General features: G+C 38.6%; 1 protein-coding gene across 2 annotated transcripts in view; it reads left to right on the top strand.

Annotated features, from left to right (window-relative positions):
* The first annotated feature begins 4,205 nt into the window (after window positions 1–4,205).
* zfyve9a (zinc finger, FYVE domain containing 9a) overlaps window positions 4,206–17,722 on the top strand; it is a 34,497-nt gene continuing 20,980 nt past the window's right edge. For both annotated transcript variants that reach the window (XM_074651978.1, XM_074651977.1), the window contains exons 1-3: window positions 4,206–4,380; window positions 14,389–14,492; window positions 16,434–16,541. In XM_074651978.1, coding sequence (XP_074508079.1) covers window positions 16,472–16,541 — 70 coding nt within the window. In that variant the 5' untranslated portion in view covers window positions 4,206–4,380; window positions 14,389–14,492; window positions 16,434–16,471. The remainder of the gene's footprint in view (window positions 4,381–14,388; window positions 14,493–16,433; window positions 16,542–17,722) is intronic.

Genomic DNA, 17,722 nt, shown 5'->3' with positions numbered 1-17,722 from the left:
TTATTACTTGACTTCTCAGATTGGTTTTGGCCACTAGAAGAATACTTGTCACCTCAATGCAAGCTAATGCGGAAACAAAAAGTCAGCAGTATTATTATTATTAACATACATGTCCACTTTAATAAGCACATTTGAAGTAGTGGTTGAGGCCTTTAACAGTATATGTAAAGAATGTGTAACTGATGCTCATTTTATAAATAGAATACGCCCATAAAAAGCCTCACAGTGGGCCTCTTCCTTTACACTTCCTGGTATTCATAGATATCTGAGCTGTTACGTAATACATTAATCTGCAGGGTAAATTAAAATATACAAAGCAGCACAATAACATTTTAAAACTATCTAATTAAAACTACAAAACTATTTAGATTTTGAATGTTTGATAAATTTGCTCATTGGATGTGTTGCTATAGCTACGAGGATTTGCGCTAGTGCTGAATGAATTCAAATAAAAACATCAACCAACAGTGGTGGAAAAATTATTCAGATATGTAAGTAAAAGTAGCAATAGATAAATATAAACAAGATATACGTATAAATACTCAATTACAAATACAGTAAAAGTCCTGCATTCAAAATTTTACTTAAGTAAAACTACATTATTTTCAGCATGTACTTATACACATATATATATATATATCATTTATTTTTTATAATATATATATTTATTTATATACATTTATTTTCAGCAAATGTACTTAAAGTATCAAAATCTAAAGTATTTGTGCAGCAGAATGGCTCCTATAAGTATTGTATATAATTTAATTTAGTTATGACTGATGAATTAACAAATAAACACAGTTTTAATATATCTAGTCAAATGGGAGCTAATTTTAACCACTATTTTTATTATTTTACTATTCATTTTAATATACATTTATCATATACTATTGGGTAATTGGTTTAATATACAACCTTTTTTTTTACCAAATTGTGTAAACTGATCAATTAATTTAAATCTGCAAAGTAACTACAGCTGTCAGATCAGTAGTATGTAGTGGAGTAAAAAGTACAATATGTATTGTAATTGTATGTAAGTACAAGTGTACTTTACGATACGATAAGATACAACTTTATTGTCAGTTTGCACTGAAATTCATTTTGCATCCATATGCAGCTCAGTTTGAGAAAAAGTACACATACAACAGACATACTGTTACCATAAACAAACAAGTAAGACCCATCAGACAAAAAACAAAACACATCACAATTAACCATACATAACCCATTAAAAAAATGACCATCTGTCCTCTGGCTTTACATCTCCTTAGCAGCACATTAATTATTATTTAGCAACAAAGTAAGTACAAGTGTAGAGTAGAAAGTAGTAGAAATTGGAAATACTCAAGTTCAGTACAGTACTTGTATTCCATTATTTTGGTTATTTATCATCATTGATGTCATTTATCAAGTAAAAAGTCTAGAGTTTTGCTGTTACATCCTCACAAAAGAGATGAATTACTTTATATAATATTTTATCTTTGGATTAATAATTTGTTTTTGTCTGTTGGGTCACAGAAAGTAAGTTATTTTATTACCTTGGGTTCATTTTATAAAGTAGTTTTGAATCAATAATAAAAAACAACAGTTAATATTGGACTTAATTTCCATCACTATAATAATGTGTTTTAAAACTAATGATTGGATATGTAATTAAGACTTTTCCACATCACTACATGTCCACCAACACTGTAACATCCCGTTTCATTGATCACCTCTGAGTGACGCTCCTCTGCTGCATCGTGCTGATCGATGAGCCGCTGCTGTCAGAGTCTCTGCACCGGGAGAGCTCTGACAAGGTTACCGGGGATGAGTGGGCCATCTTGGCTCTAGTGTGTCTCACCGTGAGGGGAGAGGGGAGGGGGACGGAGCTGCGGACCCGCCCCGGGGCTCAGCACACCACCTCCAGCTTCAGCCCGGTCTGAGGCAAAATGTCCCTGCTGCTGCTGCTGCTGCGGCTGCTGTACCACAGAGCAGAGCAGAGCAGCGCAGAGCTGGATGGAGACAAACCGCTCCATGCGTCAAGTTACACACAACCAGCTGGGTCACAACCGGAAACTGTGAGCTGTCGCCTTTAAAATAAGAGCTCAGAAGAATATATTGAGATTAGGGGTGTAACTGTAAAGGACAGGGGGGAATCAGAATAAAGCTTTTAAATGTTGCTGCTGGAATGATTGCAATGCGTACACTTTAAGTACTTGTCTTTCAATTCCATGCAACTTTATACCTCAACTTCCCAACATGTTAGAAGCAAATGTTGTAGGTACTTTTTGCTGCTTCCACCGGCTTCCACATTACTTTTGATGATTGAAGTACAGTTTTCTAATGATATTTATATACTTGTCCAGAAATGTTTTAAGATATATAATAGTACTCTGCTTTCAATAATATTTTTTTGTCTGATATATTTTTTCCACAAAAATGTTCAGTTATAATGTAGTAGATGTCTTCTGCCTCATTGACTAGTCCGTTTTAAGTGAAAGTGCACTTTAAATGTGTGCATGTGTGTGTATTGCAATTGTATGTATGTAAATACAAGTGTAGAGTAGAAAGTAGTAGAAACTGGAAGTACTCAAGTTCAGTACAGTACTTGTATTCCAATTTTGGTTATTTATCATCATTGATGTCATTTATCAAGTAAAAAATCTAACTTTTGCTGTTACATCCTCAAAAAAAAGATTCATTACTTTATATAATATTTTATCTTTGGTTTAATATTTTGTTTTTGTCTGCGGGTCACAAAAAAATAAGTTATTTTATTACCTTGGGTTCATCTTTCTTTTTTACTATTTTATAAAGTAGTTTTGAATCAATAATAAAAATAACATTAACATATTGAACTTAATTTACTTTAATTTATATATATGTATGTATATTGTTTTTGCACCTAATTGTAAGTTTATATTTAATATTGATGCACAGTCAGCAATTCCCTCGGGATAAATGGAGTTCTATCTTATTTAATCATAACAATAAGCAAAACAAAGCACATTTAAGTACGATTTTGCATACAGGACTTTTACTTTAACAGAGTATTTTTTTTACATTGTAGTAATACTGTTACTTAAGTACAATACCTGAATACTTCCTCCAGCACGTTTAAATGCTTGGTGTAGCTTCCACCAGCTTCCACATTACTTTTGATGATTGAAGTACAGTTTTCTAATGATATTTGTGTACTTGTCCAGAAATGTTTTAAGATATATAATAGTACATTTTCAATAATATTTTTTTGTCTGATATATTTTTTCCACAAAAATGTTCAGTTATAATGTAGTAGATGTCTTCTACCTCATTGACTAGTCCGTTTTATATATATATATTGTAGTAATACTGTTACTTAAAGGGACTATTTGTAACTTTGTAAGCGTATAAATGTAGCGGGTCGGCACACATGCGCGCTCGCATATGCGCGTTCGCATGTAGCCGCTGTACCCTCCTCCTCTGTCTGCTCGCCTTCACTCAGACAGCTCAGCTCGCTCCACCTCTAGACGTGAACGCGCGCTCACTACACACTGCAGAAGAGTTAGTTTAGCTCTGAGAATATCTAGTGAATGCACAGAGGACGTTTGTGCAGAAATAAATGCTGCAGCTCCTCCAGACCAACAGAGGTTTTCCGTGTCTTGTGAAGTGACGGAGCTCTACAGAGATTTACATTGTCTTCCCGTTACTGACCGGGTGCCGGTGTCTCCTCTGCTCTCTCCGGCTGCGGGCGGAGAGAGCAGGGAGACACGCTGCAGAGCACCGCTACTTCAGCCTACACTTAGGCAGGAAAAGCCAACACTAGGATCAGATCTAAATCATGTTCATGGAGAGACCTTCGTCTGGTCAGCTAACATTACTGCCAAGCAGCTGAAATATAGAGTGATATTGTGGTTTTAGCTGACGTGTGTCGCCTAACTGTTTTGAGTGATGCTCGTTCAGGTATATTTAGAGCGAGCAAGCGCGAGCCCGACGCTGACTTTCGTTGATTTCACGGCCACAGGTGTCGCTGTTAAGAAGCATTTCTGAAAGTTACAAATAGTCCCTTTAAGTACAACACCTGAATACTTCCTCCTGCACATTTACAAGTAGGACTTTTATTTTGACAGATATAACCGGATGTTGGTGGTATCTCTGTCCTGGTTGTCTGACGTTGTTCCTGATATTCTTCACCAGTATTAAACCTCGGTGGGAGGAGGGATCAGGGATCCTCGAGTTTCTGTCGCACAACTACGGCAGACTACAGGCTGTACTTTACCACTGTGTCTGTGTGAGTTAGCAGGCAGCGGAGGGTCTTACACGAGGATACTCACAAATAGCCTTCAAAGGCGGATTAGGTATGACGGCTACTGACGGAGGGGCTCCGGAGGACCGGACGTAGAGATGAGGATTCCTCCGGTGAGTGACTGACTGAATGTGTGTTTCCATGACATCTCACAGGTCTGTTGCTGCTCCAACGTTACAACCCGCCATTGCAACGGCAAGTGTTACATTAACTCAGTCAGTGTGGATGGAGGTGTTGTGTGGTGTTTTATGGTGTTTTATGGTGTGTTTAGCTAGCTATACCGAGGGAAGGTGGTGTTACACTATTTCACGTTCAATTACACAACACGTTAACGTTGCTTTACGAGCTAAACGTTCAGTAATAACGCTAGCAGTGTGGCGGGAATAACCGTTAAAAAGCTGACAAGCGTTAGAAGCTGACCGTTAAAAGCGTTAGAAGCTGACCGTTAAAAGCGTTAGAAGCTGACCGTTAGCCACAGAGCACCAGCGAGCCAGCGGAGGTGTGACGGTGTGAGTGTCCGTCAGAGCAGCACGTCTCTGCCGTCACTCTGCTCACGACTACCCGCTGAACCCCTGGAGCTAATACTAGCTATACTTCACCCACCCTGCAGCTATACAGCGGTGTTATCTGGTCTCTGCATTTTAAATCTATACCATGTTGTGCAGTCGGCTTTGGTTAAAACTGTTTTGTAAACTTAACTCGTGGCCTTTTTTGGTTGTGGACGTTAAATCCAGCTAGCAGCTAATGCAACTAACTATATCCAAGTTCAAACACAACCTCTCAAGTGTTGTGATTTGTGTAGCAGTTCAGTCATAACAGAGCTCGTTTAATAATAACACAGAGTAGTTCCCCATGTGTTTATACCCAGTCTACCTGTGAGTAATATGAGCCATCTGAGGCTGCTGTGTTTTGGCCTGCAGGCAGCAGCCACAGTGCCACTGTATGGTTGCATAATCTAAAGCTAAATGGTCATCTAGGGTTGCTCTTGAGAGTTGGTTTTGTTGGTGCCATATCTTGCATTTACCTCCTCATGTGATGTCAGGGGCCTTTAGTAGTAAGCTCTGGAGGTGTCTGTATGAAGAAGAAGAAGAAGAAGAAGTGGGCCCATCCCAGTGCCACCTTGAATAGTCATCATCATGGTTTAATAACACAGAGTAGTTTCCACATGGGTTTACCCAGTCTACCTGTGAGTAATATTAACCATCTGAGGCTGCTGTGGTTTGGCTTGCAGGCAGCAGCCACAGTGTATGGTTGCATAATCTAAAAGCTAAATGGTCATCTATGTTGCTCTAGGGAGTTGGTTTGTTGGTGTCTTTTGCATTTACCTCCTCATGTGATGTCAGGGCCTTTTTAGTCAAGCTCTGGAGGTGTCTGTATGAAGAAGAAGAAGTGGGCCCATCCCAGTGCCACCTTGAATAGTCATCACCGGTGTGAGGAATTTATAAATGAATTTGTCACTGAAGAGAAAGCCAGATCAGATGATATCAAAGCATCTGGAAAGGCTCAGACTTTATAACACCCATGATTTTCTTGGCATCTCTCTGGCCTTGACTGACTGTCCATGCTGTACGCAGGACATTTGATTTTTTTTTATCTTTATCTCACTACATCCTCAAGCAGTATTAAAACCCAGGGGGGTTGATTGAGTCGACTGATCCAACAGGCTCCCCATTACAAAGACCAGCTCTCGTGTGTGCAAAGACTTCCCAGATGTAGGTTACTGTACGCTTTCAGAAAGTATTACAAGTCTCTCTCCCTGATGGCAGCCCAGCAGCCTGTCTCCTCTTGCAGTTTTTTTCCGTCTTGTGGCGGTTAAATGTAGATCAAAACATAAGGGAGAAAAGAAGATGATAATAGCTTTTGACACTTGCTGTGAAGCAGAGCAGCTCTTTGTAAGAGGAGGACAGCTACTCTCTTTACTTTTAACGTCTTCAAATCTCAACAGAGTTCCCATTTCAACCTCTCTTGTCAAAGAAATTCTCTTTTTTTAATTATTGAGGAGAGTGTGACCTTTTTGGAGCATGCAAACCTGTGGCACGCTTTCCTTTTTTTATATGTTTTCCTTTTGTTTCTTGAATCTCTTGCAGTACTTGGGAATTGCAATAAATAAAAAAAAAACCTTACAGGAGGAGGTAGGACAACTCCCAGTGTACTCGTCCCAGTCAGGGCGTTAAACATTACATAATAATGTGTCACTCAGTCATGCGATCGTGTTGTTAGAAAGTGATGTCAGTCCATTCTTAAAGAGAGGAAGTGATCATTTGAGGTTTCCTGTGTTCACCCTGAGTAGACGGCGTCTGGAGAACGTCTGTGTCGGGTATGCAGTCCTGGGAAGTTTATAGCGCCAGAAAAAAGGAACAGTAGAAGAAGAAACTTGGTTAACCATTATTACTTTCACAAGGAGAACTTCTAAATAAAGAGGATTTCCCCTTAATCCAAACCCCCTCCCAGTGAATCATACAGCAGTTATAAATGTATGGCTTCAACTAATAATGATTTTCTTTATGATTTTTTTTTTCTCATTGAATAATTTTGTCTATAAAATGTCAGAAAGTAGTGGAAAATTTCCATACAAATTTCCCAAGTTGCTTGTTTTATTCAACCAACAGTCCAAAATATGACTGAAACTAACAATTATTCTCATTATCGATGAATCTGCAGATCATTTTCCTGATTAATTGATTCGTTTATAAAATGTGAAAAAATTTCTCAGAACCCACAGTGATGTCTTCAATTTGCCTGTTTTGTCCAACTATTAGTACAACGGCTGTACTTTTAATTTACTGTCACATGTGACGAAGAAAAGCAGGAAATCGTTACATTTGAGAAGCTGAAACCAGAGAATATTTGGGCTTTTTGCTTGGAAAATTACTGAAATAATTAATAAATTATCAAAATAGTTGCCGATTAATTTGCTGTTGATCAACAAATTGTTGCAGCTGTAGTCCAAAACTAAAATAAACTCCGTTTGCTATCGTATATGACAAAGAAAAACAGGAAATCCTCACATTGAGAGGCTGGATTCAGTAAATATTTGGCATATGAATTGATTATAAAAACAGCTGCTGATTAATTTCTTTTTGTCGATAGACGTATCAATTTATCAACAAATCGTTTCAGCTCTTTTTTAATGTACCATTGTCAAAGCTATCTAGCTACCTCCTTCCTTCAGTTCAGGGACCGGTAAGTATAAAACTAATATCTACTTATGATCTTAAGACTGGTCCTAAGCTTTGACTTACAAGTGAAACCATTCTTAGCAAAAATGACCTAAGTGCTTCCAATAAAGACACTAAAACTCTAAGTGAAGTTGAAGCATCACTTTCAAGTGCTGACTGAAGGACACCCAAGTGTTGTAAAATAAGGACGAAAGCAGTAAATCAACCAATAGTAGGCCTCCTAAGGTTATGCGTCAGGGCTGCATCACACCATTCATCATAGTTTAATGCACAGCTTGTCAGGATTAATCCCTTTGAAAGCCTCCTCCTCCTCCTCCTCCTCCTCCACACTCATTGTAACATATGCTCCTTCAATATGTTGAAGCACTCTAGAAATAAGCTTATGATGAGATGTATTTGCCTATGATACTAATAACCGGTACATTTACAATATCAGAAATGTTAGCTGACAATTTGTTCTTATAGAATGAAGTACTGTGTTTTTAGCATGGAAGTTCATTCCTGACCTTGGGCTTAGTATGTGTGACAAAATAATCTTTATTTAAGGTCCACCTTCTAGCTTTTTTTTCTGAGCTTCCAACCACATCACATGGTCTTCATCATGTCAGAACACCTGATCCAGTTTGTATTTGGTGAGTAAGACTGTGAAATGTGATTGAAAAGTGCGATTACTTTATCACATGTAGTATTTTATGTAGTGTTTGTATTGAATACAATGGTGTGGATCTCAAAATGAAAGGATAAATGATTTGATTGTATTCACAGTCAAGTAACTTTATGACTTCAACTTGTTCCTGCTGCGTTTTTTTATATATTTCCAAAAGATATTTTCTTTGCTGCAAAGTGTGTGGACTTTGCCTCTGTATGCCGTCAGCTGGCGACTCTTAACCGGGTTATGATTCCTCATGAGCTCTCTTGAATACTTTAGGAGCTGAGACCAAGGCACTTGGCACACTTACGAGCATTTGTGCAGGACATTTATTCTTAATTTGAATAAGAAATCTTATTCACTCTCAGAGAATTTTGCAGTATTTGAGGATAACATTTTGGACTTTATACATATTGGCCCAGTTTGTCTTTTTTTGACTCGTCACAGCAAGAAAAGCACAGGTGGAACTGATAACATTGGGCCCATGCCAGTGAGGCAGTATGTACACTACCAGAATCCTGGAAATGGTGCACTTAAATGCTCTTTTGCTGTTATTATTAAAGGACCAGTGTGTAACAATTAGGAGGATCTATTGGCAGAAATGAAATATAATATTAAGTATTTCTTTAGTGTATAATCACCTGATAATAAGAATCGTTGTGTTTTCATTACCTTAGAATGAGCCGTTTATATCTACATATGGAACGGGTCCTCTCCACGAAGTCCGCCATGTTGCACCGCCATGTTTCTACAGTAGCCCGGAACGGACAAACCAAACTCTGTGAACTTTTCCTGCTTGGGCCGGAGTTGATAACTTTACTCGCTCCCGTCGCCGCCGCTCTCTCTCTCTTGCTTCACCACTCACTTCCCACATACACACAAACTCTACACACTGTTTCTGCTCCAAATGGCTCTAGAGAGGGCCATTTGCGTTTTCGCGTCGGCCACCGTAGCTCTCCAACACGCTTGGCACACGGGAGAGGCTTCAGTTGGTTGCAATCTCCTCACCACATAGCTAGATACCGCCAGATCCTACACACTGATCCTTTAAGGATATTTCAACTCTCATTTTCTTGCTGTGATATATCAAAATGTATGCTTTGAAAAGGGCCAAACGTGGAAGAACACAGTGTGTTTGTATTGAAAACGGCCTCCTCATGCAGGAAGTAGAGCTCAGAAAATAATGATTGGCAATGAAAGGAAAAAGACACCAGAAAAAAAGATTCTTGAAGAAAAACATCCTAAAATAGGGAAGTATTAATCAACTAAACCAGGCCCACATTTCTCTATGTATTATTGATTAACCAAAAGATAGATGTGAATGATTGTAAGGGAATTCCACCTGATATTTGAGGAAGTGAATGCAGCTCCCTCAGAAGGAAACAACAACAGGAAACAGAGTACCATTCTGACAGCGAGGACTTAATGAACTGTTGTAGCATTCTAGTTTGTCCGAGCTTCCTCGCTGTTTATGCCCTTGTCTTATTTAATTTGGCTGCCATGCTAGGATGTCCAGTCAGGCATGGTTTATCGTGTTAGTAGTCTGTTAGGCCATTTCATTATTAGCATGTCTGGCTTACACTGGAGGCCGGAGCACGGCTGTATGAACGGGGATCAACTGCAGTTCGCTTGATTTAAAAATAGAATAGAAACCCTGGTCTTCTTCTCGGTCAATGTTATGTCATACTTTTACACCAATTTACAAAATACCCTTATTCATGTTTTGCCCTTTTTACTATTATTATATTGACACAAATAAAATGTAGCAATACCATATTTCATAATTCATTATCTGTAAAGTTAAAACACCAAACATTCCCTGGATCCAGCTTTTTCAGTGTGAGGATTTGCAACGTTTCTCTATTTATACCATCTTAAATTTAATATCTTATAGTTGTGGACTGTTGGTCGGACGAAACAAATAATTTGAAGATGTCCCCTTGGACCCTGGGAACATGTGATTGTCATTTTTTGTTACTATTTCGTGACACTTCATAGATCAAACAATTATTCTTATGCTTATTCTACAAAGTAATCAGCAGATTAATCGACAATGAAAATAGTTGTTAGCTGTGGATGTAAATGTTAAAGACAACATTGTAGAAAGAGGTAGTGCTGAAATGATGAGGCTTGGTTGAATTAGCAACATAAAACTGATTCCAGTTTTGATTATCAGCGGTTTAAGTCAGACATCAAGCAACAAGACTAAGAGTCTACAGCCATGCAAAGGGCTTTGTGAGGCTGTACTTTGTCACAGCGGTGCTTTGAGCTAAATGCTAACATGCAGATGATTTGAAGGTTTAATGTGTTCACCATCTTATTTAGTGTGGTAGCATGGTAAAAATTGCTAATTAGCATTGAACACAAAGTACAGCTTCATTGGACAAATCAAAATTTTGACGCAATGAAGAGATGAAAAGTCAGAGGATCACCAAAGATGTGACGAAATTATCTTGAGGGGGATATTAATAAATGATGTGTGTACCAAATGTGGTGGCAATCCGTCTAGTAGTTGTAGAGATATTTCAGTCTAGACCAAAGTGGTGGATTGACCGACATTACCATCCCTAGAGCGATGCCACTAGCATGGCTAAAAATATGAAACCTTTTACTGCAGCTTCACATGTGAAGAACTGCCTGTTTCACAAATTTCACAATGTTTCATATTGTAAGAAATTAGGGATGTACCGATCTGACTTTTTCTGTACCAAAAGTTGTTGAAATGACTGGGATCATGCTTTTATTTGTAAAGAAACATCAGGCTTGACTTCAATATTGCTTCCGTAACTTTGTAAAACCAAATGTAACAAATAAATACATAGATATAAACGTTTTGAATGGTTATTTATTATTAAAATAAGAAATCGTACACCAGTAACTTGGTAAAACACTTTCAGAATTAACAGGAATTACAATACAAGTGTAAACCTTTTTAATACAGCAACAAATTGGTCAAAACTTAAACAGGAATTAAAATTCCAGTATATAATGTACATAGTGTATAAACATAGAACTGAATTTAAAAGATCGGCTCAATTGTCACCGATACCCGATCTAGCTATTTGAGTCAGTATCGGCCCGGTATCCGATCCGGTATCGGTGCAAATGTAAATAGTTTGGCTGTTTGTCAGATTCAGGAGCAATTTTAAAACAATGTTATGGGCTCTAGTAAATTGTGATGATAATAGTTTGTCATTAATTTAGTCTGTAATATAATTTATAGGTCAATTAGAATAGTCGTCAGTCGGGTAAGCTCAACTGTCTTGCACAATCTTGATATTCTTGCTTTACTTCCGGCTGCACCACATGTAATAGTTTTTGATTAGTCATGGAGCATGCTTGAACACATTATCTTAATATCATGTAGCCGCACGGCCGTTTTCCTTTAGTCCTACTGGCTCTCTGACTGACACTCTTTCTCATGCACATATGTCTCCTTTAAAGCATCTTCTCAAGTTTACATGTCTAAAAATACAACCCCTTCACGCACTTTGACTAAAGATGCATTATTCAATGCCGCCTCTGCAGAGTAATTAAATCTTAATCAGGGACGGGCTCCTGTCCTCATGGAGGAGCGTCTGTGTGTTTGTTCACATGTGTTTGTGTGTGTGTGTCTGCAGTCCACTGGAGCTTTTCAGGCTTTTAAGGTGCAAGACGGTTTCAGAAGTCTTTATTCGGTATAGAGGGAAACCTTTGCTGAAGTAAAAGGTGCAGTGGTTGGACGAGGTTGGTGCTTAGATGTTGCTTCCATTCGGTGATTGGTTCAGTTGATGTAATCTACTCTACCCAAACTGGATCATCTTGCACTCCAACATGCTGATGTGTCAGTGACGATGCCAACATGCTCACGTGTTCACGTGCTCACAACAAGTTTCTTTGTTTCAGTTTTTTGTCTGTCAATTTTTAAAACGCCTGGATGTTTTCATGCTTTGTCCCGCTGAGGCAGTTTTCAGTGTTACTGTGCCATCACAGCCACAACAGTAGTCTCCATCTTGGTCAATAATAGTTTAATTTTAATAGCTTTAATTGATCTCTATGGGGATTATGAGTAGGCTAGATCTGGGTATTGAACCTCAATACTTTTTAGGACTCAATGAAATGGGTCCACTGACAACTGCCATAGTTCATATTCGTTAATTGTCTTTTCCAAAAAATACAAAATCATTTGGGTTACCCGATCAGATCCATCTCACTAAAATCAGAAAGATTTCTGAGAATTATTTGCATTTATTAACTCCTTGCTTTCAAAAATCTGAATGGAATTGCAACTAAAAGTTGAGTGACTGAAAACTGTACGGGTTAGGGTGTGCTGGATTGTACAGATTAGAAAAGTAGTTTGCAATCTTCTGATGGAGTTTCCTATGTGTATACAAAGGTTTCATTCATTAAATGTAGGTTAAATCACTGTTACCTGCAGTAAAGTAGATTTTAAAAAGTGATCATATGAAATAGTTATTCAAACGTCAGTTTATATTTATTTTAGCAGCAATTATAGTTCATTCTTGTATTGATTGAGCGATGACATCACGTCAGTCATCATACTCCATCTGGACTGTGCTTGCCTAAAGGTTTGCTCGAATTAAACCACTGTTGCATTCTTTCATTCACTGATGGATTATTTATTTTGTAGATATTCTTAATTTAAAGACTTTTTGTAGCTGGTGTAATTTTTAGGGGTATTTTTGGCTCTGATTGCATTGTTTCCTTCAGCCCCGTTCCTGGGGTGGCAGAAATGGTTTGACCCACGGTACACACTACATGTAAAGCTTCCTGTCCTGTGCCTTCACTGTTTTGTGCTGACATCGTGTCCATGCTTGCACCTTTAAACTAAGCGGAAAATGTGTTGACTCTGCTCCTTTTCTCCGAAGCCTTCGCTCTGCGGAATATCTGGTCTCTGGTGTAATCCCTGGTCGCTCTTGTCCTTATGAGAATGACCCTGAAGTTCAGCCTGGCAGTTACTCATTTGCAGCCCTACACGCACACACACAAACACACACACACCACCATCACATCCTCACTCCAAGGTCTTCTCATCAGCAAGGACAGGCTGGGCAGGTTTACTGTGCAGTGATTCAGGCTTCAGCTGTTTGCCATTCATGACTCTGATTGCCTTGTCGAGCGTGGATGGGTAATGGCTCACCATGTATGATAATGTGCAATACACACGATAAGCCACATGTACTGTATTATCAATTGAAGCATGGCGTTGTTCATAAGTGTCCCGCACTTATCTAAGAATTTGTTCTGATCCATCATCAGCGTGATGGGTGGAGATATTCACTTTGAGCTGTCTGATCATGTGATTCTTTATTTCAACATAAGTGAGTATCATATGCTTGAAAATAGGGCAATTAGTTTCATTATCGATGAATCATTTTGGGTATAAAATATCAGAAAATAGTGAAAATGCCCATTTTCATTTCCCAGAGCTTAAGGTAAAATCTTTAAATTGTTTGTTTTATCCAACCAACAGTGCAAAACCCAAAAGATATTCAATTTACTATTGTATATGACAAATAAAAAGCATAAAATCCTTAGTTTTTGCTTTAAAAAAAAATTCTGAAACCATTAATCTGTCATCATAATCGTTGCTGATTGATCAATTATTTGACTAATCCTTTAACTCTACTTGGAAATAGCCAGGATACAAGTTTGACCTTGTTTTGTGTTTTTTAAAGGCAGTATATTTATTTCCATAACCTGCCAGCCTTAACCTAAACCAAAGTGGGACTTGCCATTTTGCCCAATAAAATTCAGATGATTAACTAGGGCCGGACAATATATTGATGTTATATCGATATGGTGATATGAGACAAGATACTTACTTAGATTTTGGAAATCGTATTATGGCAAAAGTGTAATCTTTTCCTGGTTTTAAAGGCTGCATTACAGTAAAGTGATGTAATTTTAGGAACTTAACAAACTGTTCTATTATTTGCCTTTACCCACTTAGTCATTATATCCACATTACTGATGATTATTTATCAAAAATCTCATTGTCTAAATGTTTTGTGAATGCACCAAACAAAAATAGTGTGATTTCCTCCATTTCGCCCAGCCGTATGTTTAATATGTACACTTTACACTCACAGGAAGTGAAATATTGAGCACAGAGCAAGCACTTAGCTGGCTTTACCTTTCTATAATTTAAAGTTCATACACTGTAAGCATGTAGGAAATGCTGTAACCGTACTCACTCATTGTATCGCCTTTTAGTGAAACTAGCAGCATGCTTTGCCACACAGGTTGAGAAGCAGCTCTTTTACTGAATGGTGTTTCCCTTCATGCCTAAGGTGTGGGCGCTGGGCGCTTGCCAGACTGGGTGAAGTGAGAACTGAGAGGGAAACCCGCTGAGAACAAACACCACCTGGGGCTGCTGAGGAGGACCTCTGTGCAGGTGAGAGGAGCATTATTTCATGGCTAAATGTATACACAGGAACTTTCCCTAGAGTCAGAAATGTAAAGGAAAGAAATGTTCCTACTATTTAATGTTTTAGCATAATGCTATCATTCAAATTAAGACACAGTACTGTGTGTAGACTAATGTCCAGAACATTGTCTTTTTTCCTTTCCTAACCATTCCCTTGATCCAGATTAAATGAAAACATGCCATTGGGAATTTGGAAAAGTAATCACATTACTATGAAAATGTGGCTAAACTTTGGCTATTTAGTCAGGCACCGTCACTTTGGTGGGTGTATCCTATAGAGCTGAAGTGATTCATTGATTGACAGAAAGTTTCTCGGCAACTATTTAAGTTATCAATTTATTGTAGGGCTGTCAATCGATTTAGAATATTTAATCGCATGATTGTCCATAGTTAATCATGATTAATCGCAAATTAATCATACATTTTCTATCTGTTCAAAATGTACCTTAAAGGGAGATTTGTCAAGTATTTAATACCCTTATCAACATGGGAATGGCTAAATATGATTGCCTTATACAAATATATATGTATATATTTATTATTGGAATTTAATTAACAACACAAAACAATGACAAATATTGTCCAGAAACCCTCACAGGTACTGCATTTAGCATAAAAAATATGATCAAATCATAACATGGCAAACTGCAGCCCAACAGGCAACAACAGCTGTCAGTGTGTCAGTGTGCTGACTTGACTATGACTTGCCCCAAACTGCATGTGATTATCATAAAGTAGGCATGTCTGTAAAGGGGAGACTCATGGGTACCCATAGAACCCATTTTCATTCACATATCTTGAGGTCAAAGGTCAAGGGACCCAAAATGGCGTTTGGAGCATTTTTTTAACCTCCTTTATTACACGGCTGTGTTGAACACTCGATTCTGATTGGTCAATCACGGCGTTCTGTAGTCTGTAATTTCAACAGACCATTGCTATGGGCGCAGTTCATTTCAGTTTTTGTGTCAAAATCTTGATTTCTTCAGTAAGTAGCCATGTAATAAGTGGGACAATGTACAGCTAGCGGGTCATTATTGTGAAAGAATCCCCTTCAGGGCGACGAGAGACCCTGCCGCTGAGCGTCGGGTTGCAGCATTCCCCTGTTGGGGATTCTTTCACAACAATGACCGGCTCGCTGTACATTGTCCCTTACTTGCGATAAGCTAGTATGACATTGTTGGTACCAATTGATCCTTTGGGTTTCATATGATGCCAATATCTTCACTCTAGCTTTGACAGCCCTAATTTATTGTTTAAGTCATTTTTTTAAGCAAAGCTGATACAATTCTCTGGTTCCAGTGAACATTTGCTGGTTTTCTCTGTTTTAAAACGTCGTAAATGCAATATTTTGGGGGCTTTGGACTGTTGGTGAGACAAAGTAAGTGAGTTAAAGATGTCACCTTAGGATTTTACCTTAAGGAAACTGTGATTAGCATTTTTCACTTTTGTCTTACATTTAATAGACCAGGCGATTAATTAATTAATTGAGAAAATAATCTGTGGATGAATCAATAGTGAAAGTAGGTCGCTTTCTGCAACAAATTTTGCAGGACAGAATCTCTTTTTCATAAATCATGGACCCGTGCATTCATGGCTTAACAAGTAGAGAATTTGATAGGTTCGTATCCTGGATGTCACCTTGCTACTGTATTCCAGGTCATGTAATCAAACCATACCCATACTTCCCTTTCATTATCTCTGTGGCCTTGGAGCGATAAGAGAGGACTGCATGAGAGGGAAATGAGAAGTAAGAACGAAAAAGAGTTAGAGGGGATGTTTCTACTTAAACAAATCATATTAAAGTGAGATATGAAAAAGGAGATATGATACAGGCCGTAGGGGGCACCTGCATACAATATGGAAATTTGAACGGATTTGGTATTAAGGACACGCTCTTCGTGTTTCTAGGTTCACACGGCCGTCGGCAGGGTGGAGCTTCCTGACCCATGGAGAATTACTTCCAGGCCGAGGCCTTCAACCTGGACAAGGTGCTGGACGAGTTCGAGCAGAACGAAGGTGAGCTACTCTGTTGTAATTTGTGCGGAGACGAGATGGGGACAAACAATGAGTCACTCTGCTTGAGAAAGACGGATGGGACGAGGTGTAGCTGTGACATTGAAGTTTCAAAGGAGCTGTGGTCAGGATGCCGTTATGTAACCTATGAGTAAATTATCAAGGTGTCAGCCACCAACCAATGAGTTTGAGTAACATATACAGGTGGTGATTGAGGGTGTGCAGAAAGAGAGCAGGACTAATTGGATTATCAATTTCCCCTGGGCTTGTGTGAAACTGTGTAATTGGTGCAAGACAAGATTATTTTTTTCTTTCTTCACACTTAATGCTCACAATAAGTAAAGAGATTGTGTCGGGGCCTTTTTGAAACGGTGCTTCCAGTGAGTTTATTTATGGTTATCGTAAAATAAACACACATTACTGAGCCGTGTATTTGCACACTCCAAGCTCTCCAGTACAAACAGTCTGCTTATTAGACAGGAAAGACTGCTCTTTTTCTGGATTTATGGCCGACGATGACCCCAGAAAAATGCCAGTCCTCCACACACAGCATATTTTGGTGGTACTGTGAGCTCAGTGTGTATTTTGGCTGTGAGTGATTATCTGTGTGTCCTCTGCCAGAGATCCAGCTTGGCAGATTAACTCTGTGTGAGTGAATGTGTGTGTGCTTGAACCTATACTAAAACAGCTTAGCATGAATTCCAGTCGAGGGAGGAGAGCACTATACAGTAGCTGACACGGCTGTGTGAGAAAATCCTTTTGAATAAATATTATAAGAATTTCCGCCAGTATTACACAGCATTCATGTGTCAGCTTGACTGACGGCTCCCAGAGGGGACTGAGCCGTTTGGCCCACTTTCTCAGAATTTCCCAGTCCATTCTCACACTAATTCCCCACTCCATGCCAACCTCATTTCTCAATTTGTCCCCTGGTTTGTTCCTGCCATTTTTAGCTCTTTCGATCACCGGTGAGTGTGTATCTTTGTGTTAGTTCTCTGTGGCAATTCATTTGAGTCTTGCTGTTTTAGTTCATGATCTCGTTGCTGGTAGCCACTTCCTCTTATTTTCCGTCTCATGTCTTCAATGTGACAAGACACCTGCCAGCTATCCAAAAAATGAGGGTAAAAGGTCTTAGATAGATCAAATTATATGCAAATGCAGCAAAGCCACTATTGGATTAATAA

Source organism: Sebastes fasciatus, chromosome 11, assembly GCF_043250625.1.
Source record: "Sebastes fasciatus isolate fSebFas1 chromosome 11, fSebFas1.pri, whole genome shotgun sequence".
Classification (NCBI taxonomy): domain Eukaryota; kingdom Metazoa; phylum Chordata; class Actinopteri; order Perciformes; family Sebastidae; genus Sebastes; species Sebastes fasciatus.
The sequence above is the reverse complement of the archived record's forward strand: the minus strand, read 5'-3'. Positions and strand labels throughout refer to the sequence as shown.